Genomic DNA, 27,907 nt, shown 5'->3' with positions numbered 1-27,907 from the left:
ATTTTTTATGGGTGTTAGTTCTAGAAGGTCTTGTAGGTTTTCATAGAACTGTACAACTTCAGCTTCGTTAGCATTACTGCCCCAGTCATAGACTTGGATTACTGGGATATTGAATGGTTTGCCTTGAAAACAGAGATCATTCTGTCGTTTTTGAGATTGCATGCAAGTACTGCATTTTGGATTCTTTTGTTGACTGTGATGGCTACTCCATTTCTTCTAAGGGATTCTTGCCCACAATAGTAGATGTAATGGTCATCTGAGTTAAATTCACCCATTCCAGTCCATTTCAGTTCACTGATTACTAAAATGTCAATGTTCACTCTTGCCATCTCCTGTTTGACCACTTCCAATTTGCCTTGATTCATGGACTTAACATTCCAGGTTCCTTGGAATATTACTCTTTATTTATTTTTTTTAATTTATTTATTTTAATTAGAGGCTAATTACTTTACAATATTGTATTGGTTTTAATATTGCTCTTTATAGCATAGGAGTTTACTTCTGTCACCAGTCACATCTACAACTGGATGTTGCTTCTGCTTTGGCTCCGTCTCTTCTTTTCTTTCTGGAGTTATATCTCCGCTGATCTCCAGTAGCGTATTGGGCACCTACCGACCGGGGGAGTTCCAGTGGACCACCTTTTGTCAGACCTCTCCACCATGACCTGTCCGTCTTGGGCAGCCCTACAGGGCATGTCTCATAGTTTCATTGAGTTAGACAAGGCTCTTGTCCATGTGATCAGATTGGTTAATTTTCTGTGATTGTGGTTTTCATTCTGTCTGCCTCTGGTGGAGAAGGATAAGAGGCTTATGCCAGCTTCCTGATGGGAGAGACTGACTAAGGGGGAAACTGGATCTTGTTTTGAGGGCGGTTCCATGCTCAGTAAATCTTTAATCCAATTTTCTGATGATGGGCGGGGCTCTGTTCCCTCCCTGTTATTTGACCTGAGGCCAAAACTATTGAAGTAATCTTACATAGTTACACAAGTCATCTTACACAATTCAGTTTAAGTTTTGTGAGAACATTGGGGAAATAAGGAGTTTGAAAAGTTGTGCTTCATGCAAAGGACAACTAGAAGTTGACATTTATAGTTGTATGCTTTTGTCACTTAAGATTCCTCAGACAAATACTGGTACTTCTCAACCAATGGATTGCATGGCTTGGGACAGGCAGAAATTATTATTCTATTGTTATGTTTGCCAAATGAAGATACTATTCCTAAGGACATCTTCAGACTGTTTATCACCATTTATAAGGATGCTCTGAAAGGTACAGTATTTTATTTTTAACTGTTCAGGCCAGGGGATGGATAAATGAGGGGCATTTTTGCTTTTAGCAGTGCTAACTGTACTAAAGGTTTATTTTATGATGAGATTACTCATTACCTAAAAGAGCTTAGTTATCATTTTTAGTCTCCTTAAATCTAGCATTTTACTAGTGTCTTCATTGTTTTTTTTTTCTATTTTAAAAGGTAAAATATATTTACTTTCTTGATCTTTTTATGTGTCTACACAGTAGTCCCCCTTTATCTGCAGGGGATAAGTTCCAAGACCCCAGTGGCTGCCTAAAACTGGAAATGGTACCGAACCCTATTGTACTATTTTTCTGTAGTAGATATATACTATATGAAAAATAGCATATATGTATATGTATAATATATATATATGTGTGCTGTGCTTAGTTGCTCAGTCGTGTCCGACTCTTTATGACCCCATGGCCTGCAGCCTACCAGGCTCCTCTGTCCAAGGAGGTTGTCCAGGCAAGAATACTAGAGTGGGTTGTGATGCCTTCCTCCAGGGGATCTTCCCAACCCTGGGAATAAACTCAGGTCTTCTGTATTGCAGGCGGATTTTTTACTGTCTGAGCCACCAGAGACATGTAAGAATACTGGAGTGGGTACCCTATCCTATCCCTTCACAGGAGGGCTTCCCAACCCAGGAATTGAACCAGGGTCTCCTGCATTGCAGGCGGATTCTTTACCAGCTGAGCTACTGGGAAAGCCACACACATACTATTTTTTCATGCATATCTATTAAGAAGCTTAATTTATAAATTAGGCAGAGTAAGAGAACATCCGAATTACCAACATCACTTCTCTTGTGCCTTGGGGCCAATATTAAGAAAAATAAGCGTTACCTGAACACAAGCACAGTGACTGTAACAGTTGATCTAATAACGGAGACTGCTGCTGAGTGACTGATGGCCTGTAGCATATACAGTGTGAACATGCTGGACAGATGATCCATGGTGTGGTTCACATCCCACTGGGGCAGAGCAGGATGGCAAGAGATTATGTAATTTTCCAGTTAATATTTTTGGACCATAGTTGACCAGAGGTAACTAAAACCATGGAAAGGCTGTATAAGATTTGGGGAACATGATGACTCACTTGACCTTGAAGTAAGGAGAAAAATTTAAAAACACCTCTGGTTAGAAACATTCGCAAATTTTTGTCTACAATTTCCAGTCCTCAGAAATAACTGAACTTTGTGCACACAAGGTATTTAATGCTTCTTTAAGAGTGAAAGTAAGGAAAATATATTGCTTTTCTTTAAGAAAGTTTATATTGGGACATTGAGACTCAGAATGCCACTTGAAAACAATTTAAAGTCTTTTTATTAATGATTTTATTTCTAGGAAAATACATAGAAAACTTGGACAGTATTACCTTTACTGAGAGTTTTCTCAGCAGCAAGGATCATGGAGGATTTTTATTTATTACACCTACTTTTCAGAAACTTGACGATCTCCTATTACCAAGTAATCCTTTTCTTTGTGGAATTCTTATCCAGAAGCTAGAGATTCCGTGGGCAAAGGTTTTTCCTATGCGTTTAATGTTGAGATTGGGTGCAGAATATAAAGGTAAGTTTTAGAGTAATAAATTATATAGGTTCATATACTGACTGTAAATAAGAATTTCACATATCATTAAAATGAATTTTTAATGTATTAATGGGACTACTTTTGTTTTGATGTACTTTTAAAATTCTAAAACAGCCCTCCTCTGGTATAAGATTAGTCTAGACAACCTTGATATGTTATGAGTATGTAGATGTTCCTAATTATTATATTATTAACTTACTTTAAAATTTTTTTTGAACTTCAAAACAAAACACAGAAAACCTTGAAAAGTTTTCTTGAAAGTATTTACTGTTAAGGAGTTCATTTTGTTATGTTGCTTATATATTAAGAAGATAAATCATTGTGCCCCACCCCAATTTGTACATACTATAATGACAGACATAAATGACTGTGAAGTAATGGTCAAGGCTTATGTATATTTCTAAGGTTATCTCTAAGCTAAAATAATTTCTGTGTTAAACTTTTTTGAATTCACACCTTTCTTTATCCCTCACAGAAAAGAATAATTTATTTATTGCATGTAAAGTATATCACATATAAGGGAAATTTAGGCATTTGCTTCTAATTGAATGGATATTTTCTTGGAGAAAAATTAAATGTAGAGAAGTTATAAAAGTGACCATTACTATTTCAAAATGGACAAATTCCGTGAAAGAGACATACATTTAAATCTATTTGGCAAATGTATTAAACTCTAATTTGAGGGGGTGGTTCTTACCATTTAAGATTTAAATATGTGATACTATTAAATTGTGTTGTAAGAAGTGAAAAATTAACTTTCATCTCAGGTTTTGTACTGTGAACCAAAGAGCTTAAGAGATAGCATTCTGAGCCACGTGTTTCATCCATTCAGGCTCATGTTTTGTCTCTGATACTAATATTTGAATGTTATTTTAGGAAAGTTAGGTCAAAATACTGGCTAATCTTAAATCATTATGGAACATAATAATCTATAAATTTGGCCAGTATTTTTGCCAGTATCACTTCTGTATACTAAATCTGGTTTTCTTATACTGAAAATAGGGAAATCACAGAGTAATATTTTGAAAGACTTCTCAAAATATCAGGTTGGAGCTGGAAAGCTATGACAGCTGTTTAGTGGTAATGAGAAAAATTACCAGTTATACACAGAAGTTAATTAGTCTCTGTTTTCTGAGTTGTTTGTGTTTTGCTGGATTTTAGATAGACCAGCATTTTGATGTTACTGGTGTTCATGCCACTTTAGACTAGAATTTGAAATTGTGGGGTGTGTGTGTATGTGTGTGATTATTTTGTTGTAGAGATAATATACCTATGGAGAAGTTCATGGCAAAAGTTAGAGTCCCAAGATTAAAGACTGAAAACTGTCTGAAATTAGTGATTTTCCAATAGGAATTTCCTGCACTTTTATGTTGAGACTATTTGGAATATCATTAAATGTTGAATTAGATGTTTTATGAAGTCCCTTTGTAACTGACAGAATGTCATTCTAAGTCATAACCTTTTGAAGATTAATTTTTTAGGTAAAATTACCTCTATCAAGTTGCATTGGATGCTCCCTATTCATATAAAATGAAGTAAAAAAGTCAGCCTTTACCTTAATCATACTGTTTCCCATTTTAATGTGTTTTACCACTAACTTACATTTTTTCTGTATTCTCTGTCATCCAAATAGCTTAGTTGTCATTTTTTAAAACTAAAAAAATATGTTTGTATGTAGCAAAGATGTGAGTTGGAGGTTTATTTAAGCTGAGGACTGAAATTCCCAGTTTAACATGTCTGATTTTTACCATCATAGAAATAGTCTTATCTTCCTGTTCTTACTTTCCTTTTCTTCCAGAAGTCCTGATGCATTGCCACCGAGGTACTTTTCTCTGTTGGTGTGCAGTGTTTATAGCGTCCTAGAGAAAGAGAAGAGTAGTTAGGTGACAGATTCCACGTCACTTCCTTGCACTGTCTTCCTACATGTTCCTTTTATCATGCTGATCCAAGAACTATATCACCATAAATGAACACAATTGAACATTATTTACAATTGCCTTAAAAACCTTGAATTCTTCATACTTTGTTTTAAATTTTCAGAATGTTTCTTTTTAAATTATGAGAATTTTATAGAGGTCCAGCCAGTTATGGTAATTTTCCAGACATTATAATGTTTGTAAACAACATGTATGATGAAAAGATTAAGTGCTTTGGAATTGAGCAATCCTGGTTACATATCTCTTTTACTAGTTATTAGCTTAGAAACCACAGGATTATTAACCTCTGTCTACTTCCCATTTGTAAAGTAGATACACTTGCCTAATTGGGTTGTTAATGCGATTTAAATAGGAAACTGTATATAGAGGTCCCAGTTCAATGTAGCATCTAGTACATACCCAGTACGTGTTAATGTCACCTCTTACTCTCCCCAAAGATCCGAATAAGTGGTATTTATTCATAAATTTTGAAAAATGAGAATTAACAGTAATAAATTCAAGGCTTCTTTTGGTTTTTGTTGATGGTAACCAGTTTTCTATTCTTATATATAGCATATCCTGCTCCTTTAACAAGTATCAGAGGCCGAAAACCTCTTTTTGGAGAAATAGGACACACGATTATGAACTTACTTGTTGTGAGTAATTGAACTATTTTATTAAGTATTCTTATATTGTTACTTAACAAATTAATTTAGCAAATTTATATATTTATTTTTTTCTATTTTAATTTGGCATATTTGGTATAATGAAAGTTCATTTATAATAAATCCTAATTTATTTAACATAATGAGCTTTCTTGATGAAGTGCTTTTAGAACACATGTCTTCATGTATACCTGATTTAGATTGCCTATGATTCATTCATTCAGCTGCAGTGCTTACACATTTAGGTAATGTGAGGTTTACACAGTTGTTGAAGTTTTAGTAAAAGTATAGTCATTCAGTTTGGTAATTTTGAGCAAACTGGCCTAAGTCATCTCATTTTTACTAGGAACTATTGGATTAGATGATTTCTGGTTCCCTTGTACCTCTAATTTCTCTAATTTTGTGTTTACCTTTTATTATAGAAAAGTATTTCAGTGGACTTGCTTTTATTTATAAATGTTCAGTTAGAAGACCTATTTTGGAAGATCTGTAACTGGAAAGAGGAGTGAAAGTGTTAGTCACTCAGTCATGTCTGACCCTGTGACCCCATGGACTGTAGCCTGCCAGGCTCCTCTTTCCATGGAATTCTCCAGGCAAGAATACTGGGTATCCAGTTCCTTCTCCATGGGATCTTCCCAACCCAGGGATTGAACCCAGGTCTCCCACATTGAAGGAAGATTCTTTACCATCTGAGCCACCAGGGAAGCCCCAAAGAAAAGATTAGAACACCCTCAAATACTACAGAGTTCTTCCTGAGAATATTTTTTATATTATTATAAAGTAGCTGGAAGGATTAGTTTGTTTGTGAAGTTGGCATTGCTTTCTGGATGGCATTTTGATAGTTATGTATAACAAGTTTAAAAATGACAGATACTCTTTAAAAAAAGGATTTAATGAATGGGTAAATGTTCATGGATAGTAGTTTGAGTTTTATGAAATATCATTGTTTTATGTAGGACCTTCGAAATTACCAGTATACCTTGCATAATATAGATCAGCTGTTGATTCATATGGAAATGGGGAAGAGCTGCATAAAAATACCTCGGAAAAAATACAGTGATGTAAGTGTAATTACTTTATTCAAGTTTTGAAAATAATATTGAACATTAGATTTCTTTAGAAGTGTGTTAAATTTCTTGTTCTGAATTGGACTAATATATAATGGCAGGAAAAAGTTATTGTTGAAATTTAAGATTTGTTTCCTAGTAGAGGATATGTTTAATCCTATTTTTTCTTTTTCTTACTATTTTTATCTGTTTTTTAATTGAGGTAATTTTATCTTAAAACATTTGTTTCTGACTCATTCTCAGGGAGTTGTCCAGACTAAAAGCTTGATAAAGGTGGTCAGAAATATGACTCTTTGAATTATTGTAACTAATAAAGGCATAAAATGTTAAAAATGTCTCTAAATGAGTATTTTTTCCCTAGGTAATGAAAGTGATAAATTCTTCTAATGAGCATGTCATTAGCATTGGAGCCAGTTTCAGTACAGAAGCAGATTCTCATCTGGTCTGTATACAGAATGATGGAGTTTATCAGACACAGGCCAACAGTGCTACTGGCCATCCTAGAAAAGGTGAGTATTGGTTCCTAGTGTTAATCCATAAAACCATCTTAAAAAATAGAATTCCTTTCAAAGAGGAAATATATATAGATGTTTTACTTATTTGCTGAATTGATGATGATGAAACAGTATGCTTTAAATATTTAGCTATAGAAACAGAAAAAAATTGCTTCTAATTTGTGTGTGTTGGGCAACATTAGGTTTAAAGACTTGGAGTACAGTATTTATTTTGATGTCTTCAGGTTTAGTGTGTCTCAGATAGTGGGTTCTCTGGAGTGTTTTTGCCAGAGTGTTTTGCAAGCTCTGCTGCAATGCCTATTAGCAGGAAGCACAGGGTAGATAAGTGTAAGAATGATTTATAAAACTACCCTTTTCCACTCCCTACAGGCAACAAAACCAACATTATCAATTTTTGGTATATCCTTTCAGAGACTTCTTGCTTGTGTGTATATTTAAACAGTACCCCTCCATACACACACCTTTCTTCCACTTTTTTTTCCATTGGGTGCACTATGTGGCATGGCGGAACTTCTCTGACCATGCATTTAACAAATATCATATACCATAAAAAGAGCAGTTTAAAACATAATTATTATTGTGTTTTTTTTTTTAAAAATCAGTGACAGGTGCAAGCTTTGTGGTATTCAATGGAGCTCTAAAAGCATCTTCAGGATTTCTTGCTAAGTCCAGCATAGTTGAAGGTATGAGTTTCTTCTTTAAGATTGCTTTAATGTAAATATGTTTTCTATCTGCTTTTAAAAATGTATTTGATACTTACAAAAGAATATATATAAGTTACAAAGCATAATACCTCAAACTTACGTGAATCATCACTCAGCCAAGAATTAGAACATGACTAATATTTGGGTCTACCTCAAGCCTGACAACTCTGCCTTAACCTGCATTTCTTGTTTGTTTATAGCCTGAAGGTCAGTCTGAGGTGAGAGCTTAGGGTCTTCTCAGGTCTGGTCTTAGCATACACACACCCTGGGCGTGCACTCAGTATTGCACATGCATGAGGCCTCCTGAACTCCCAGATATATGTTAGAGCCTTTTAAAGTACTTATGGACATCTCATTCCCCAGATTTTCCTGTAAGTATTTGCTTGGCCTATTGTTTGCCTCTACTATTATCTGCTGCCACAGGCAGCTATGATGTTGATCACTGGCCACTAATTGTTTTTGACAGATGTTCCCTGAGAAAAGACTTATTTTTCACTGGGCAAGCTTAAGAGTCCAGTCAAATAAAGACATTGTATACAGAGTCTCCTAGGGAGGAGTCTTCCAGAAACCACCTGACCAGTCTAAAAAATGACAGTAATGAAATTTTGAACAGACTGGTTCCAGATAGGAAAAGGAGTACGTCAAGGCTGTATATTGTCACCCTGCTTATTTAACTTATGTGCAGAGTACATGATGAGAAACCCTGGGCTGGAAGAAGCACAAGCTGGAATCAAGATTGCCAGGAGAAATATCAATCACCTCAGATATGCAGATAACACCACCCTTATGGCAGACAGTGAAGAGGAACTAAAAAGCCTCTTAATGAAAGAGGAGAGTGAAAAAGTTGGCTTAAAGCTCAACATTCAGAAAACGAAGATCATGGCATCTGGTCCCATCACTTCATAGGAAATAGATGGGGAAACAGTGTCAGACTTTATTTTTTTGGGCTCCAAAATCACTGCAGATGGTGTCTGCAGCCATGAAATTAAAAGACGCTTACTCCTTGGAAGAAAAGTTATGACCAACCTAGATAGCATATTCAAAAGCAGAGACATTACTTTGCCAACAAAGGTCCGTCTAGTCAAGGCTATGGTTTTTCCAGTGGTCATGTATGGATATGAGAGTTGGACTGTGAAGAAGGCTGAGTGCCAAAGAATTGATGCTTTTGAACTGTGGTGTTGGAGAAGACTCCTGAGAGTCCCTTGGACTGCAAGGAGATCCAACCAGTCCATTCTAAAGGAGATCAGCCCTGGGTGTTCTTTGGAAGGAATGATGCTAAAGCTGAAAGTCCAGTACTTTGGCCACTTCATGTGAAGAGTTGACTCCTTGGAAAAGACTCTGATGCTGGGAGGGATTGGAGGCAGAAGGAGAAGGGGACGAGAGAGAATGAGATGGTTGGATGGCATCACTGACTCGATGGACGTGAATTTGAGTGAACTCTGGGAGTTGGTGATGAACAGGGAGGCCTGGCGTGCTCCGATTCATGGGGTCGCAAAGAGTCGGACACGACTGAGCGACTGAACTGAACTGATAGAGTCTCCTAGGGAAGAGTCTTCCAGAAACCACCTGACCAGTCAAAAAAATGACAGTTCTCCAGTAATGAAATTTTGAAGGAGTTCTAGCCCCCTTTGCCTTCTCCAGTGTATACCAAGCTGCTGGTTTTTACTATGATTGCTGACTGTTGGTTTTTAAGGCTAATGCTAAACTGGAAAGGAGGGGAGGGAACTAGGAAAGTTAAAATGACACAAAGCTTGCTGTTTTTAATCACAATTCTGCCATTTTTCTTATAAATATTCTCCAGATTGGTACAAGTCTTTGGTTAATTTCCAGAGTTTCAAAAAAGTTGCTTCTGACACTTTATTAGTTTCCTTGTTCTTTTTATGGAGTATTTTCAGACGTTCTTAGTCTGCATTTTCACTAATATCCTCCTCCATACTATCTCAGTTACATAGCTTTATAGGAAGTCTTCCTATCTCTGATGCCACACACAAGCCTTATTCCTCATTTAGTAGTGGTCTGGCCAGTTTTAAGTCTTTTATGATGTTAATTTTAGGATCAGCTTGTTAGGTTTAGAAGGTCTATTGGACTTTTTATTGTAATTGCATTGAATTGCTACTTTTATTTTGAGAAAATTGGCATATTTTCTATTTTAATTGTTCCTATCCATGTACATTGGGTACCTTCAATTTATTTACATAATACATAATGATATTTTTTCCAATAAAATTTTTTAGTTTTTCTGTAGGGTATTTTCTTAATTGATTCCTGTACCTTATCAGTTTTATCGCTGATGTAAATAGTATTTATTTTAATTTTAGTGTAATACAAATGCCATTATAATTTTTTAAATTTACTTTTTATGGAGGTTGAGTTGATATAAAATATTATATAAGCCTCAAGTGTACAACAAACTGATTCACAAGTTTTAAAGGTTATATTCATTTATAGTTATTATAAAATATTGGCTGTGTTCCCTTTGCTGTACAATATATCCTTGTATCTTATTCAGTTTACACCTTCTGGGCTGTATTTTTTAATCCCCTACACCTTTGTTGCCCCTCCTACTTACTTCTCCCCACTGGTAACCCCTAGTTTGTTCTCTATATCCATGAGTTTGTATTTTTTGTTACATTCACTAGTTTTATTTTTTAGATTCCACATATAAGTAATATGATACAGTATTTGTCTTTCTCTGACTTAACTTCAGTTGATATAATACCCTCCAAGTCCATTCTTCTTGTTGCAAATCACAAAAATTCATTATTTTTATGGCTAAGTAGTATTCCATTGTGTGTGTGTTCTGCCCATTTTTAAACAGGTTGTTTTGTTTTGTTTTTTGATATTGAGTTGTATGAGCCGTTTAGATATTAATTTCCTTATCCTTGCAAATATTTTCTCCCATTTGGTAGCTTGTTTTTTTGTTGTTTCAATGGGTTCCTTTGCTGTGTAAAAGCTTTTAAGCTTAATTAGTTCCCATTTGTTTATTTTTGCTTTTATTTTCCTTTGCTTTAGGAAACAGATCCAAAAAATACTTCTACGATTTATGTCAAAGTGTGTTTAGCCTTTTTCTTTCCTAGAAGTTTTATGGTTTCTGATCTTACATTTAAATCATTCATCCATTTTGAGGGTTTTTTTTTTTTTAATTGTACATGATATTAAAGAATATTCTAATTTCATTCTTTTACCTGTTGCTGTCCACTTTTCCCAGCACTGCTTATTGAAGAGACTGTTTTTGCTCCACTGAATGTTCTTGCCTCTGTTGTAAATGGATTAACCACAGTGCAAGGATTTATTTCTGAGCTTTCTATTCTATTCCATTGATGAGTGGTTCTGTTTTTGTGCCAGAACCATACTGTTTTGATTGCTGTAGCTTTGTATTAAATAGTATAGTCTGAAGTCAGGGAGCATGATTCCTCCAGTTCTGTTCTTTAAGATAGTTTTGGCTGTTCGGGTCTTTTTATGTTTCCATACAAATTTTAAAATTATTTGTTCTAGTTCTGTGAAAAATAACCTTGGTATCTTGATAGGATTACATTGAATCTGTAGATTGCCTTGAGCAGTATGGTCATTTTAACAATATTAATTCTTCCAGTCTATGAACTCAATATATCTGTGTCCATCTGTTTATGTCATCTTCAATTTATCAGTGTCTTACAGTTTTCTGAGTAGAAGTCTTTTACTTTCTCAAGTAGGTTTTTTTATTCTTATAAAAATACCCTAGGTATTTTATTCTTTCTGATGCAGTTGTAAAAGGGATAATTCCTTAATTTCTTTTTCTGACAGTTTGTTAGTGCATAGAAATGAAATAAATTTTTGTATATTTTGTATCCTGCAACTTTATCAAATTCATTGATGAGCTCCAGTAGTTTTCGGATGGTATCTTTATTATATTGAAGTATGTTTCCTCTCTGCCCACATTCTGAAGGGTTTTTATCATACATGTATCTTGAATTTTGTAAGAAGCTTTTTCTGCATCTACTGAGATGGTCATATGGCTTTTATTCTTCAATTTGTTAATGTTGTGTATTTCATTGATTGATTCGCAGATACTGAAAAATCCTTGCATCCCTGGGACAGATCCCCTTTGGTCATAGTATATGATCCTTTTAATGTATTCTTGCATCTTTTTAAATTAAAATTTTTATGTGTTTGTTGCTGGCACATAGAAATTAAACTAATTGATTTGTGTATTTTAATCTTATTACCAGCTGTATTGCTAACTTGTGTTATTTAAATAATTTGCCTATAGATTCTTTTAGAGTTTTTTATATAATTAAGTATAATATATATTAATAATGATAGTTTCACATTTTTCTTTAGATCCCCTATGCCTTTTTAATTTATTGTTTATTGGCTAGGACTTCCAGTGGAAACAGTGATTGCAAATGTTGTCTAGATCTGTTTTCCTGTTTGTGTGTGCACGCGCATGCATGTGTATGCACTCGGACTGGTCAGACTCTTTGCAACCCCATGGATTGTAGCCTGCCACGTTCCTCTGTCCATGGAATTTTCCAGGCAAGAATACTGGAGCCGGTGCCATTTCCTTCTCTAGGGGATCTTCCCAACCCAGGGATCAAACCCGTATCTCTTGCATCTTCTGCATTGGCAGGTTGATTATCACTGAGCCACCTGCGAAGCCGTGTTTCCAGTGTTGGTGTTAATTGCTCAGTTGTGTCCAACTCTTTGTGATTTCTTGGACAGGAGCCCGTCAGGCTCGTCTGTCTAAGGGATTTTCCAAGGGATTCTCATGTAAAAGTGAGTGAGCTTTATGACTCAATTTTGCGTGTCATATCTGTCATTCTGATGATGGAATGTGATGTATTCAGTTATATTGCTTATATCACATTGTATGTGATAAGGAATAAGGAAAAACATGTTTTATTTTTGTTGGATTTTTTTATGATAGGTTTTGATTTTGTTCCTTTTTTCAGGGCAGCAGTTTGCCCTGTGACCTCAATTCTTTGATAGATCTAAGAGTTATTCATTTTACATTTGTTCAGTTTTTAAGTTTTTTAATTTTTTAAATTTAATTTTAATTATTTTAAAAAATTAAAATTGAAATACTGTTGATTTATAATATTAGTTCAGGTATACAGCACAGTGTTCAGTTATATGTATCTTTTTTACAGATTATTTTTTTTACAGGTTTTTTCCATCATAGGTTATCAAAGATAATATGGTTCCCTGTGTTATACAGTAAATCCATGTTATTTATATATATATATTAGTGTGTATCTGTTAATCCCATACTCCTAATTTATCCTACCTCTCCCTTTCACCTTTGTAACTATAAGCCTATTTTCCATGTCTATGCGTCTGTTTCTGTTTGTAAATAACTTCATTTGTATTATTTTTTAGATTCTACATGTAAGTGATAAATAATATTTGTCTCTGTCTGACTTTACTTAGTATGATAATCTGTAGATTCAAGTTGCTGCAAATGGGAATATTTCATTCTTTTTCATGCTTGAGTGATATTCCATTGTATATATGCAACACCTTTACCATTCATCTGTTGATGGATACTTAGATTGCTTCCATGTCTTGGCTGATATAAATAGTGCTGCTATGGACATTGGGATACATGTATTTTTGTTTGAATTAAGACTTTTTGTCTTTTTTGGATATACGCCCAGGAATGGCCTTGTTGGATCTATTTATTTATTGGAGTTCTATTTTTAGTTTTTTAAAGAACCTCCATGTTATTTTCTATAATGGCTGCACCAATTTATATGCTAGTAACAGTAGAAGAGTGTTCCCTTTTCTTCATACCCTCTCCAGCATTTATTATTTGTAGACTTTTTGATGATAGCCATTCTGATGGGTGTGAGGTGCTATCTCATGGTAGTTTTGATTTGCACTTCTCTAATTAGCAGTGTTAAGCATCTTTTCATGTGCTTTTTGGCCACCTGTGTGTTTTCTTTGGAAAAATGTCTGTTTAGGTCTTCTGCCCCTTTTTTGATTGGGTTGTTTGTTTGATATTGAGCTGTATGCACTGTTTGTATATTTTGGAAATTAACCCTTTGACAGTTGCATCATTTGTAAATATTTTCTCCCATTCCATTTCATTTTGTTTATGGCTTCCCTGCTGTGCAAAACTTTTGAATTTGATTAGGTCCTGTTTGTTTGTTTATGCTTTGTTTTCTTTTGTCTTGGCAGACTGACCTAAGAAAAGATTGCTGTGATTTATGTCTAAGAATGTTTTGCCTGTGTTCTCTCCTAGGATTTTTATAGTGTCATGTCTTATATTTAGGTCTTCAAACCACTTTGAGTTTATTTTTGTATATGGTGTGAAGGGAGTGTTCTAGTTTCATTGATTTACATTAGTATCTGGCTTTCCCAACACCATGTCTTGAAGAAACTGTCTTTTCTTCATTGTACAGTCTTGCCTCCTTTGTCAAAGATTAATTGACTGTAGGTGTGTGGGTTTATTTCTAGGCTCTTACCTTTTGTTCTCTTGATCCGTATATCTGTTTTTGTGCCATTACCATATTGTTTTGATTACTGTAGCTTTATAGTATTGTCTGAAGTCTGGGAGGCTTATGTCTCCCAAGATTGTTCTTTTTTCAGGATTTCTTTGGCAATTCTGGGTCTTTTGTGATTGCATATAAATTTTAGGATTATTTGTTAAAGTTCTGTAAGAAATGTGATGTGTAGTTTAATAAGGATCACATTAAATCTGTAGATTGCCTTGAACAGTATGGCCATTTTAACAATATTAATTCTTCCAGTTCAAGAGCATGGAATATCTTTCGATTTCTTTGAATCATCATCAGTTTCTTGTATCAATGTTTTATACTTCTCAGTGGATAAGTCTTCCACCTCCTTGGTCAGGTTTATTCATAGGTATTTTTTTTAATGCAATTTTTAAAGGGATTTTTTTTTTTAAACTTTCTGATATTTCATTGATAGTTAAAAGAAATGCAACATATTTCTGTATGGTAATCTTGTATCCTGATATCTTGTTGAATTTATTTATCAGTCTTAATAGTTTTTGTGTGGAGTTTTTAGGATTTTCTATGTTGAGTATCATGTCATCTGCATATAATGACAATTTTACTTCTTTCCTTCCAATTTTTATACCCTTTATTATTTTTCTTATATGATTGCTGTGGCTGGGACTTCCAGTACTATATTGAGTATAAAGCCAGTGGAAGTCCAAGTCTCTCAGTTGTGTCCAATTCTTGGTGACCCCATAGATACATAGTCCATGGAATTCTCCAGTCAGAATACTGGAGTGGGTAACTGTTCCCTTCTCCAAGGGATCCTGCCCAACCCAGGGATCGAACCCAGGTCTCCCACATTGCAGAAAGATTCTTTACCAGCTGAGCCATCAGGGAAGCCCAAGAATACTGGAGTGGGTAGCCTATCCCTTCTCCAGTGGATCTTCCCAACTCAGGAATTGAACCAGGGTCTCCTGCATTACAGGCAGATTCTTTACCAGCTGAGCTAAAAGGGAAGCCCAAAGTCGCTCAGTTGTGTCCAACTCTTTTCGACCCCATGGACTGTATGTAGTCCACCAGGCTCCTCTGTCCATAGGACTTTGCGGGCCAGAATACTAGAGTGGGTAGCCGTTCCCTTCTCCAAGGGATCTTCCCAACCCGGGGATCAAACACAGGTCTCTCACATTGCAGGTGGATTCTTTACCAACTGACCCACCAGGGAAGCCCAAAAATACTGGAGTGGGTAGCCTATCCCTTCTCCAGTGGATCTTCCCAACCCAGGGATCAAACCAGGGTCCCCTGCATTGCAGGCAGATTCTTTACCAGCTGAGCTGCCAGGAAAAGCCCATATTGAGTAGAAGTTAGGTTTATTCCTAGGTATTTATTTTTCAGCTTTCTTCTTATTGTGAAGGTGGGAGTGACACTTTCTGTACTCTTTACATGTTGGAGCAGACCCCAGAAGTCTTTAGTATTTTTGTTGGCAGGCTTTCATTTACCTAAAGTTGTCTACCTTTCATTTTTCTGAAACTGTTTTTATTTCATTCGCATTTTTTAAGGGTATTTTTGCTAGATATAAAATTCTGCTTTGAAAGTCTTATTTTCTTTAAAGATGTCACTTCTTTGTTTTTTGGCCTTCATTGTTTCTAATGAAGTCAATAATCAGTTCAGTTCAGTTGGTCAGTTGTGTCTGACTCTTTGCAACCCCATGGACTGCAGCACGCCAGGCCTCCCTGTCTATCACCAACTCCCAGAGTTTACTCAGACTCATAGTCGGTGATGCCATCCAACCATCTCATCCTCTGTTGTCCCCTTCTCCCGCCTTCAGTCTTTCCCAGCATCAGGGCCTTTTCACATGAGTCAGTTCTTTGCATCAGGTGACTGAAGTATTGGAGTTTCAGCTTCAGCATAATTTTAAAATTTTTCCTTGTATTTAATGTGCCCTTTTTCTCATCTGTTTTCAGGATAGCCTCTATCTTTGGTTTTTCACCAGTTTTACTGTGATATGCCTCAATATGGCTTTCTTTGTATTTATCCTATTTGGCATTTATTGAGTTCCATATTTGACGTTTGTTGAGTTCTTTGGGTTTGTGTGTCAATATTTTTCATCAAATTTGGGGAATTTCATAACCATTTTAAAAAATGTTCTGATCTCTTTTCTCCTTCTGGGAGATATATATCTATGTATATGTATGTGTATATGTATATCCATATCTGTATTAGGCTGTTTTCTATCATCCTATAGAGAAGGAAATGGCAACCCACTCCAGTACTCTTGCTCAAAGATCCCATGGACAGAGGAGCCTGGTGGACTACATACAGTCCATGAGTCACAAAGAGTTAGACATGACCAAGTGACTACCACACACACACACACACACACGCAAGCATCTTTGATACTTTTTTTATTTTCTTCTTTTTTCTCTGGGTTCTTCAGATTTGATATTTGTTGACCTTTATGTTCTCTGATTCTTTCTTTTGCCATCTTCAATGTACTACTAAACCTGTCCATTAAAGTTTCTATTTCAGTTGGATTATACTTTAAAGTCCTAGAATTTGGGGGGAGGGTTTCCCAGTTTCTATTTCTCCATTAAGATTATTTAAAGAATCTTTATTCATTTAGCTGATATTTGCTTTTTCATTCTTAGAATCTTTATTCATTTAGCTGATATTTGCTTTTTCATTCTTTGAATGTATTTTCCTTTAGGTATTTGAATATATTTTAGAACATATTTCAGTATTTAAAGTTTTTTTTTGTATTTAATCCAGTGTTTTGGCCATCTTATGGTTAATTTCAGTTTTTCAAAAAGTTCAGTTGCTCAGTCGTGTCCTACTCTTTTCGACTCCATGGACTGCAGCACGCCAGGCTTCCCTGTCCATCACCAACTCCTGGAGCTTACTCAGACCCATGTCCATCGAGTCAGTGATGCCATGCAACCATCTCATCCTCTGTGGTCCCCTTCTTCTCCCACCTTCAGTCTTTCCCAGCATCGGGGTCTTTTCCAGTGAATGAGTTCTTCGCATCAGGTGGCCAGAGTATTGGAGTTTCAGCTTCAGCATCATTCCTTCCAGTGTTTCAGGGGCTTACAGTGTCCTGTCACTGTCTGGTAATTTTTTATTATGTACTGTCATTGATATGCTCAAGAGACTTCAGATTGTTAGCTTTTGCTGAAGAAGGCTTATTTATATTTAAGCTGGCATTTTCATGTCTGTTTACCTTAAGCCTGTGTAGTCTTTATTTTGTATTTTTGTAACAGATGAGTCTGTGGATATCCTAAGGTATTTACAGTCTGGCAGGACTCATTTTCAAAATCTCTTTTGCTTGTAGATTTTGTAAGGGCTTTCTCTTGGCTTTGCATAGTTCAGGTTAATGAGGTTCTATTGTCTATTTTGGCTGGTCTAGACTACCATTGTTCAAGCTGGTTTTAGAAAAGGCAGAGGAACCAGAGATCAAATTGCCCACATCTGCTACATCATCAAAAGAGCAAGAGAGTTCCAGAAAAACATCTATTTCTGCTTTATTGACTATGCCAAAGCCTTTGACTGTGTGGATCACCATAAACTGTAGAAAATCCTGAAAGAGATGCGAATACCAGACCATCTCACCTGCCTTTTGAGAAACCCATATGCAGGACAGGAAGAAACAGAACTGGACATGGACCAACAGACTGGTTCCAAATAGGAAAAGGAGTACATCAAGGCTGTATATTGTCACCCTGCTTATTTAACTTCTATGTCGAGTAGTACATCATGAGAAATGCTGGGCTGGAGGAAGCACAAGCTGGAATCAAGGAATCAAGATTGCCGGGAGAAATATCAATACCCTCAGATATGCAGATGATGCCACCCTTATGGCAGACAGTGAAGAGGAACTAAAGAGCCTCTTGATGAAAGTGAAAGAGGAGAGTGAAAAAGTTGGCTTAAAGCTCAACATTCAGAAAACTAAGATCATGGCATCCGGCTCCATCACTTCATGGCAAATAGATGGGGAAACAGTGGCTGACTTTATTTTGGGGGGCTCCAAAATCACTGCAGATGGTGACTGCAGCCGTGAAATTAAAAGACGCTTACTCTTTGGAAGGAAAGTTATGACCAACCTAGACAGCATATTAAAAAGCAGAGACATTACTTTGCCAACAAAGGTCCATCTAGTCAAGGCTATGGTTTTTCCAGTAGTCATGTATGGATGTGAGAGTTGGACTATAAAGAAAGCTGAGTGCCAAAGAATTGATGCTTTTAAACTGTGGTGTTGGAAAAGACTCTTGAGAATCCCTTGGGCTGCAAGGAAATCCAGCCAGTCCATCCTAAAGGAGATCAGTCCTGGGTGTTCATTGGAAGGACTGATGTTGAAGCTGCAACTCCAGTACTTAAGGGGCCACCTGATGTGAAGAGCTGACTCATTTGCAAAGACCCTGATGCTGGGAAAGATTGAGGGCAGGAGGAGAAGGGGATGACAGAGGATGAGATGGTTGGATGGCATCACAGACTGAATGGACATGAGTTTGAGTAAACTCTGGGAGTTGATGATGGACAGGGAAGCCTGGCGTGCTGCAGTTCATGCCGTCACAAAGAGTCAGACCCGACTGAGTGACTGGACTGAACTGAACTGAACTGAGACTACCAATATCTCCCAACATTGCTTGAATTCTAGTATCTCTGTTCTGTTCCAACTGTATAATAGCTGTTTTCTATTGGGCCTCATCTAGGGTCACTATTGTGTCCTGAGTTCCAGTCCACGGACTCAAAGAGACCCTTGAACACAGTCTCCAGGTGCTTCTCTTTTTAGTGTCTTGACCACCGATTTCAATCTTCCCTAAACCCTTATCTTTCACTTCTCAGCCCAGAAGGGCCATTGTAGGTTTAATAGTAACCAAGCAGAAGTTGTCCTCAGAGAGCTTGGACAGTTGTGGGCTTATCTATTGAATATTCCTGTAGGAACCATGGTATTGTACTTCCTGTTGTCCCTAGATGTTTTCTGACAGAAAACAATCATCAAAATGATTTAAAATATGATTTAAAACTTGTGTGGAATATATTTTGATGGCAAAATTTATGGCATAGACATATAAATTTATATTAGTAAAAGAAATGTGAAACATAACTCTTTATTTTTAGATGGCTTAATGGTACAAATAACTCCAGAGACTATGGATGGCTTGCGGCTAGCTCTACGAGAACAAAAAGACTTTAAAATTACATGTGGGAAAGTTGATGCTGTAGACATGAGAGAATATGTGGACATCTGCTGGGTAGATTCTGAAGAAAAAGGAAACAAAGGGTAGGAATTTTTTGTTGTCAAAATGTAACTGATCTGATGGAGGAGAAAGGATAAAAGTATGCTGTTAAGAAAATTAAATATTTTATAAATATAGAATTATACCATTAATTTAAGTGCATATACTTTAATTACTAAGTGCAGTATTTTTTCCAGAAATGTACCTAACCAGCATCATGTGTATTTCTTTACCTAGGATGCTGTAAGTTATTAAAGGGTGGTCAGTTTGGGAGGGGCCGGTGATAACAGTGTGCATTGTGTAGCACTTTCGGTTTCATGCCGGGTCTATGAAAGACAAGCTACTTTGACTGCTGTATGGTACCTTGAGACACATACATATTTTCACCCCAGACTACCTTTTATATACCAGATATGTATTTCCGTGAAATTATTTCACAAATTTTTTAAATTAATTTTTTATCAAGGGATAATTGCTTTATAGAATTTTGTTGTTTTCTGTCAAACCTCAACATGAATCAGCCATAGATATACATATATCCCCTCCGTTTTCAACTTCCCTCCCATCTCCCTCCCCATGCACCCCTCTAGGTTGATACAGAGCCCCTGTTTGAGTTTCCAGAGCCAAACAGCAAATTCCTTTTGGCTATCTATTTTACATATGGTAATGTACGTTTCCATGTTACTGTTTCCATACATCTCACCCTCTCCTCCCCTCTCCCCATGTCCATAAGTCTATTCTCTATGTTTCTCCATTGCTGCCCTTTAAATAAATTCTTCAGTACCATTTTTCTAGATTTTGTATACATGCATTAGAATACAATATTTATTTTTCTCTTTCTGACATAGTTCAATCTGTATAATAGGTTCTAGGTTCATCCGCCTCATTAGGACTGACTCAAATGCGTTCCTTTTTATGGCTGAGTAATATTCCATTGTGTATATGTACCACATCTTTTTCATCCATTCACCTGTCAGTGGACATCTAGGTTGCTTCCATGTTCTAGCTATTGTAAATAGTTCTGTAATGAACAGTGGGATACACGTGTCTTTTTCAGTTTTGGTTTTCTCAGGGTATATGCCTAGGAGTGGGATTGCTGGGTCATATGGTGGTTTTACTCCCACAATCATTTTTTGTAAGTAATGGAATCCTTTGGATGTTTATTCTGTAGTATGTTGATCCATTGTAAATACAACTGAATTCAATAAGATATGTTTAAATTAGAGGCCTTATAGAATATTACTGCCATTCCCTCTTACCCATTTTCTTTCTTTTTTTGGAGACTGCCTAAGGGACCTGGAACAAAAAAGGAAGAAGAGGGCTAATGTTGAAGGATTCCAAAATAGAGTTTTTGAAATACATGAGATAGCTTTTCTATTAGGAGACTATTTAAGGTAGTTTAAACCTTAGGTCTGAATTGGGGATTTGAAAAAGTAGATATAATTTGCTACACAATTTAAAAAATCTTGGTAAATGAATGTGAACTACAGTTTTAATTATTTTTTATGTAATTGAGATGTCTTAACTGCTGCTTTAAATTAATAGCTTTTGTAATTTTTACCCTTATTCCATTTCTTCAAGTCTTATAATTCACTTCATAGAAAGCACTTTGGTTAATAATTCTATTACATTTTTTCTGCAGTGTTATTAGTTCAGTGGATGGAATGTCATTACAAGGATTTCCAAGTGAAAAAATAAAACTGGAAGCAGATTTTGAAACTGATGAGAAGATTGTAAAGTGTACTGAGGTATCATAGAAAAATGATCCCTTCTGTTTACATGCTGTGTTTGGATATATCTTTGTTAACTTGGAGATTTCACAGTATTCAACCTCTGAATGTTTCAGTGCAGCTTATTACACTTTACATTATATCTTGAGACACACATATCTCCACCCCAGACTGCCTTTTACCCACCAGATCTGGATCCCCGTAGGATTATTTCAGTTTATTATATGGTGATGCTGCCTGTCAGCTCACGGTTAGGTTTTGGCAGCACTGCCATCTTTGTTTATGCAATAACATGTTATTTGACCATAGTGTTTTCATTTTTCTTATTTTACAAAAAATAAAATATTTTATAGATATCAGTTTATAATCAGAATTCACATATGGAAGTCATTTTTACTTGTTCCAATTTTTTAAAATATGATTAAAGATAATATGAAACTATACCCTCCCAGCCCCTTAGTCTACCTGCATATTCCCCCTCATTCTACCTCTTGGGTCAATCAATGTTACTAATTTCTTAGGTATTTGTGATTTTAGGTACGTACAAGATACAGAAACTATAGAGGATACCGAAATTACAGAACATTATTTCTTTGTTTGATCTTAACTTCATTAAGATGTCTTTATAAGATGGGTATATTGTAAGATGGACTCACTAATACTCTTCTTTAAACTGAGTTAACAAAGCTTTTGTTGCTACAAGTTAACTTTAGGCAAAAACAGCTAAGTCATTCCTGTATCCCCTAACCTCTGGTTTTAAGTTTTTACTTATAGATCAGCCCAAATATCGAGAATGTTCTTAATTAGTGAATTTCATGGCACCAGCCTTGGAATTTTATTCATAAAATTCAATTGAAATTAGCAATTGCATTTTTAAAGTTACTTTTAGTCTTAATCATGACTTGTTTCCTAATTGAATATATTTCAGGTATTCTACTTTCTAAAGGACCAGGATTTATCTATTTCAGCAACTCGTTACCAGTTTGCAAAAGAAATCGCCATGGCTTGTAGTGCTGCACTGTGCCCTCACTTGAAAATTCTAAAGAGTAATGGAATGAATAAAATTGGCCTCAGAGTTTCCATTGACACTGATATGGTGAGACATGTTTTTCTGATGTACTTCTGAACTGAATATATCTTATATTAAAATAATCAAAAGTTTTTTAACCTTTTACTTTGGGATGACTGGAGAGAACTAAAATTTGTTGAACATTATTAATATTTGGTATGTACTTCATGTACATCATCTCCTTTACTGTCCACAGCAGGGGCCCATGAATTTTTTTTTTTTTGGTAAAAGGCCAGACAGTAAATAATTTAGGCATTGTGGGCTATCTGTTTTCTTTCACAGCTAGTTAACTCTGCCATTGTAGTGTGAAAGCAGCTATAGACAGTATATAAACAAACTGAGCTGTGTTCAGTGAAACTTTGTTTTCGAAAACAGTGGGTGGGCCACATCGACTCACAGGCCATACATAGCTTACTGATCCCTACACTACAACATTCCTGCTTGATAAGTAGATTTTTAAATTATGCTGGCTAGATTCTATATGTGGTTTAAAATCATGAAAGTCTAAAGTGTTAAAAAGGGGGAAATTTCAGTTTTTTCCTCCTGTGTAGGGAAAAACCATTTCTTCCCTACTGTTTCTTTCCAGTGTGTCTCTTTTAACTAGTCACAGAAAACACTTGGTCACCAGATGTGTAGAGGCTTTCCCCCACACCAGTAAGCAATTCTCAGACACAAGCAGGTTATCTTAAGAATTCAACTTAATTTTGACTGATCTACACAGAGAGGGACTTCCCTGGTGGCTCAGATGAAGAATCTGCCTGCAAAGCAGGAGATGGGTTTGATCCCTGGGTTGAGAAGACCCCCGCTGGAGAAGGGAATGGCTACCCACTCCAGTATTCTTGCCTGGGAAATCCGGATCATGGACAGAGGAGCCTAGCGGGCTGTGTTCCATGGGGTTGCAAAGAGTCTGACATGACTGAGTGCCACTTTTTTCACCCAGAGATAGCATCAGAACCTCCAGGTCTTACCGGACTGCCTCCTCCCGTTTCACATTTCACACGTTTCACATACTTCATATGTGAGTCACAGCTGCCACCTGTGTTTTTGACCAACCAGTTATGGATCGGAAATTCCAATGACACCCCCATCCTCCTTGTGTTTAATTAATTTGCTAGAGTGGCTCACAGAACTCAGGGCAACATTTTCTTGTGTTTGTCAATTCATTAAAGGATACGCAGATGAAGACATACATAGGGCAAGGTCTGGTAGGATCCTGAGCAGGAGTTTCCAGGGGTATTATCTCACAAATGTGTATATATATATATCAGGGCCACCTCATTAAACATTTTCAGAGAGCAGCATTCACACAATTCTCTATTTAATTGGTGACCTCTAGAGGTAGTAACTCCAGGCTACAATGTAAATGGTTTCAGTAGAGTTGCTGAGATAATAGCCCTGAAAAGACCTCCTTCCTGCCCTTGACTCCTAACACTTTAGTCCACTTCCATACTCTGCTTCATCCTCCCTTCCTAATCAGGCAATCAAATGTTATCCATTTCTATGTATTCTTTGTAATTTACATGTATGAGCAAGTAAGTTTGTATGTCCTTTTTGTTGTACTTTTTTCACTTTTTTTAAAAAAGCAGTGCTTCTTTAACTTAATATATCTTAGGGAGATTTCATATTAATAACATACTCTTTTTATTTATTTATTTATTTTAACATACTCTTTTTAAAAGTTGCATAGTAGTAGTTGACTATATAAATGTACCATAATTTATTTAGTTCTTATGCATGTTTAGTATGTACTGCTTGATATTTAAGGTATCCACAATATTTTGCTTTTGCTTAACTGTGAGTATATAACATTCCTGGAACTCCCAGGTCCAAGTATGTACTCAGTAGATATTACCATATTGTCTCAAATAGAGGTTATGACAATTTATACTTCTGCCACAATTTATGATAGTATTCTTTCTCTCACATTCTTATCAAGGCAGCATATAATCAAACTTTTGAACTTTACCAATTTACTAGGTTAAAAAATGGTACTCCAGTAGTATTTTAACGTGCATTTTTAGCTGCTTCCAACATCCAGTATAATAGATTTCACTCCAGGTTTTTCATTAGAACAGTCAATCTTTTTCTTTTTTTTTTTTGGCTGTGCTGGGCCCGCACTACAGCCCATGTCCCTTGCAGTGCAAGAGTGGAATCACCACTGAACTGCCAGGGAAGTCCAAGAATGGTCAGTCTTAACAGGAATAATTTCATATGCTAAAGGTTTGCTTTTCTTCAGGCAGGATGTGTTACAGTTCTTATTGGAAAAAAGAACTTATATTTTTATCTATTAAAAGTTCCTTTTTCAAGGAAGCATCTGATAATTATTTGAGTAATTACTGTTAATTTTTTTAGTCATGTATTAAAATGTAATTTTCACCAGCAAAATTCAATTCAAATATTATTTTACAATAAATTAAAAATATTTTTAAGCAGATCTTTTTAAAAATACCATGGGGTTTTTACTCAAGTCATATTGATAATTATTCAGAACTTTGGTCCACCATGTGTTTTACATGTTCAGAGAGAAGAGACCTAAAGTAAAGTAGTAGCAATTTTACTTTCATAATATCTGTGGGAGGGACAATTATAATTTATGTAGTAGATGGGGAAATATGAAGTATTAACATGCTTAAATAGATTGATACTCTTAAATAGTTTATTTTATATTCATTTGCTGAACTAAAACAAGATTGCTCACTTTGTAGGGTTGACTTACCAAGATTTTTTTTTTTTTTTCAGGTTGAATTTCAGGCAGGATCTGAAGGCCGACTTCTTCCTCAGCATTATCTAAATGATCTTGATAGTGCTCTAATCCCTGTGATACATGGTGGGACCTCCAACTCTACTAGTTTACCATTAGAAATAGAATTAGTATTTTTTATTATAGAAAATCTTTTTGAGTGAAAGAACTGAGTTGTATTATATATTACAAATTGACCTGTTAAAACTAACTCCAGCACTAAGGCTGAAATGCCACAAACACTAAAAGAAAATATGTTTGATGTTTGAAACTTGGAAGCTTTGCTTTTTAGGCAGGAAAGATCTTTTAAAAATCATTAGCACAATATTTAAATCTCAAAAAAATGGAAGAGATCCACAGTTTTTGAAGCTTTACACTTCACAAGTACTGGAAAAGACAAGGATTTCTTTTGTCCTTAAGAAATGTGTAGCATTTACTGTGGTGTTTAAATGCTAAAGCCAAAGTATCTGCACTTTTATGCCAAGAACGATTTTAGTGAAGGCTCCTTTCAGATGTAACCTTATGAGGGAAATACCTGTTTTGTTTATATGCCAGTTAAATTACTGGTTTCTAAAGTCTGTTAAAAATGTATTTCAATGGCACAGACCAGTTTTCAGATCTTACACTTATATGATAATTCTTTGAATAAAGCAGAGTAGCTTATTTGTTTAATTGGAGTGGAGACCTACCTCCATGATTAGATAAACAGATTATTTGCATTAAAATCAGAATTTTGCCTTTTTTCTTTTCAAATTATTATTTTATATATATATATATGACTTTCTGTTGATTAAATGGGTATTCTTAAAATAATTGTGGGTGCTTCAGGATTCTTGTGCTTCTATATTTAAGTATATTGTTTTTATAGCAAGAACATGTGATTTGGTATGTGTTTTATAAATCTTTCATAATTTATAAATAGGTGATATTTTTGTATTGCAGTGCATTATTTTTCCTCTTTTCCTCCCAAAGCGTACCACTGTATATACCACTTCTGAGAGTGATTGACGACAGGCCAGATGACCCTTGAAGTAGTCATTATGTAGCAATAAATGAAGCCTGAAACAGGTGTTTTTTAACTTATCCTTGAAACCTTAGAAGTTTCTTGGCAAGTCTGCATATTTTCATTGACACCAGTGTATTAAATATAAATTTAAATGGAACTACTTACTTTTGCATACTTTAAATTCTTTCTATGGTAGTTATTTTTTATAACAGGATACTAACATAAGTTAAAGTCTGTGTATTTGAAACTGTTACAGAACTTTCTTCTTTACTTCAAATAGCAAAAAAATTTTTAAGTTCATTGTGTTAAAAAAAATCATATTTTAGTTAATCCTGTCATTTAAGTTATATAAAATATAATCATTATTTTAGTGTTTTTTAAAAAAATTCTTACGTGGAATATATATGTTTTTGTATCAAAAACACTCCTATGTCTCACGAAAAAGAAACTACACTAAATAGCCCTGTTTTAAGAAAAGTGTCTATGAAGCATCTCAACTTGAAGACAAAGTCAGGGTTGTAATAACTCAGGATCTTAGGTGTCAGGCTAGGAAAGACAGAATTTGAATCAGTTTGGTCATATGGTTCCTACTAAATCACATCTGTAGTACTAGCCAAAGACATGGCATGAAGGAAAATATCAGTCTTCTGGAAGTAACTACTTCATAAACAATGTAAAATGTTGCAGATATTAAATAAAATAGCAACATGTAATAACTTGTGAAATTTGTTGACACCATATAAGATAAAATCAAATGCATATCAAACTCAATGTTTTCTTTATATATTTGTTGTTTATTTTACAGTATAAGTTAACTGTACAGTCTATGAATACTGAATTTACTTTAAAATAACCAGAAGGTAGAGGGCTCTTCCCATGATGGGATAGCTTTGGAATTGTTTTCATAAGGTCTTTACATTTAATAAAAATTGGAGTTACTGTATCTTTGGAGGCACTATTCTTTGTAGATAAATGTTTCTGAATGCATTTGTCATGTTCTTCATTGATACTTAATTTAAAACTTTAATTTTTTTAAAGACAAAGAAATAGAATGGTTCTTTGTACTCAATCTGCAATGATCTATTTTTGGTCTATGCCTTTTAAGAGTACTGTTTTTCTCTGAATTTTGAAATACACGAAGTAAAATTTAGCCCATTTGTTTTTTGCAGCCATCTGGCAGATTTTCTGTGCCTATATGCTTGCTATACACAGAGCACTTTATTAAGCTTCATTGATTGAAAGATGAATAAACTAGTTCTTTCCCTCTTGGAGATGAATGTATAAAGCAGATAATTAACAAAGAAAAAGTAATTTGCTAAAATAGCAATACGACTTTTGAGTAGCTGGTTGGAAAACAATCCAGGAGGATAGCTGTACCAAAAAATGAGAAGGCATGGGCATTAAACTTGTCTTGGCAAGAGTTGAACATCTGAAGAGTAGATAATATGTCAAAACATTGAATTTTCCCTCTTAAGGCAATTTAAAGAGTCTTCTGTGTTATGTGAATATCTTATCTTATAATTTAATCATAAAAGAAGTAGCCTGACTATGGTGTTTCAACAGCCTAGATTTAAATATTGTTTTATAAGAATACAACTTTTTTTTTAATAGCAAACATAACTTTGATAACTTGACTCAAACATTAAAAGAAAATATCTTGAAATAAACCAGAAACCTCTGAACAATCCTAGGTTTTAATTTATTCTTTTGTGGTTAAAATAATGGTTCATATATAATATATAAACATTAAAAAGTCAGAAATGTTAAAAACTTATCAATATAAGTTTTCCTGCCGACCTTGTATGCATCTGTCTTCTCTCTCTGCAGCCTCAATAAGAAGTGATTTTTATTATTGTGTATCTTTCCAAGGTTTAGGTACAGTAGAAGCAAATAGGAATATGTATTTTTATTTTTTCCCCTCATTTTTATACAAAATAT

The 27,907-nt window shown here is 35.2% G+C and overlaps 1 protein-coding gene across 7 annotated transcripts in view; it reads left to right on the top strand.

Moving 5' to 3' along the window:
* Positions 1-26,912, top strand: part of ZFYVE16 (zinc finger FYVE-type containing 16) — a 60,377-nt gene extending 33,465 nt beyond the window's left edge. For all 7 annotated transcript variants that reach the window (XM_006065097.4, XM_025292276.3, XM_006065100.4 and 4 more), the window contains 10 exons: positions 1,114-1,269; positions 2,638-2,862; positions 5,373-5,455; positions 6,421-6,525; positions 6,893-7,040; positions 7,649-7,729; positions 19,306-19,468; positions 21,067-21,172; positions 22,083-22,250; positions 24,963-26,912. In XM_006065097.4, the coding sequence (XP_006065159.1) occupies positions 1,114-1,269; positions 2,638-2,862; positions 5,373-5,455; positions 6,421-6,525; positions 6,893-7,040; positions 7,649-7,729; positions 19,306-19,468; positions 21,067-21,172; positions 22,083-22,250; positions 24,963-25,127 (1,400 nt within the window). In that variant the 3' untranslated portion in view covers positions 25,128-26,912. The remainder of the gene's footprint in view (positions 1-1,113; positions 1,270-2,637; positions 2,863-5,372; positions 5,456-6,420; positions 6,526-6,892; positions 7,041-7,648; positions 7,730-19,305; positions 19,469-21,066; positions 21,173-22,082; positions 22,251-24,962) is intronic.
* Positions 26,913-27,907: the final 995 nt, after the last annotated feature.

Source organism: Bubalus bubalis, chromosome 9 (assembly GCF_019923935.1).
Source record: "Bubalus bubalis isolate 160015118507 breed Murrah chromosome 9, NDDB_SH_1, whole genome shotgun sequence".
Classification (NCBI taxonomy): Eukaryota; Metazoa; Chordata; class Mammalia; order Artiodactyla; family Bovidae; genus Bubalus; species Bubalus bubalis.
This window is presented reverse-complemented; position numbering and strand designations above follow the sequence as displayed.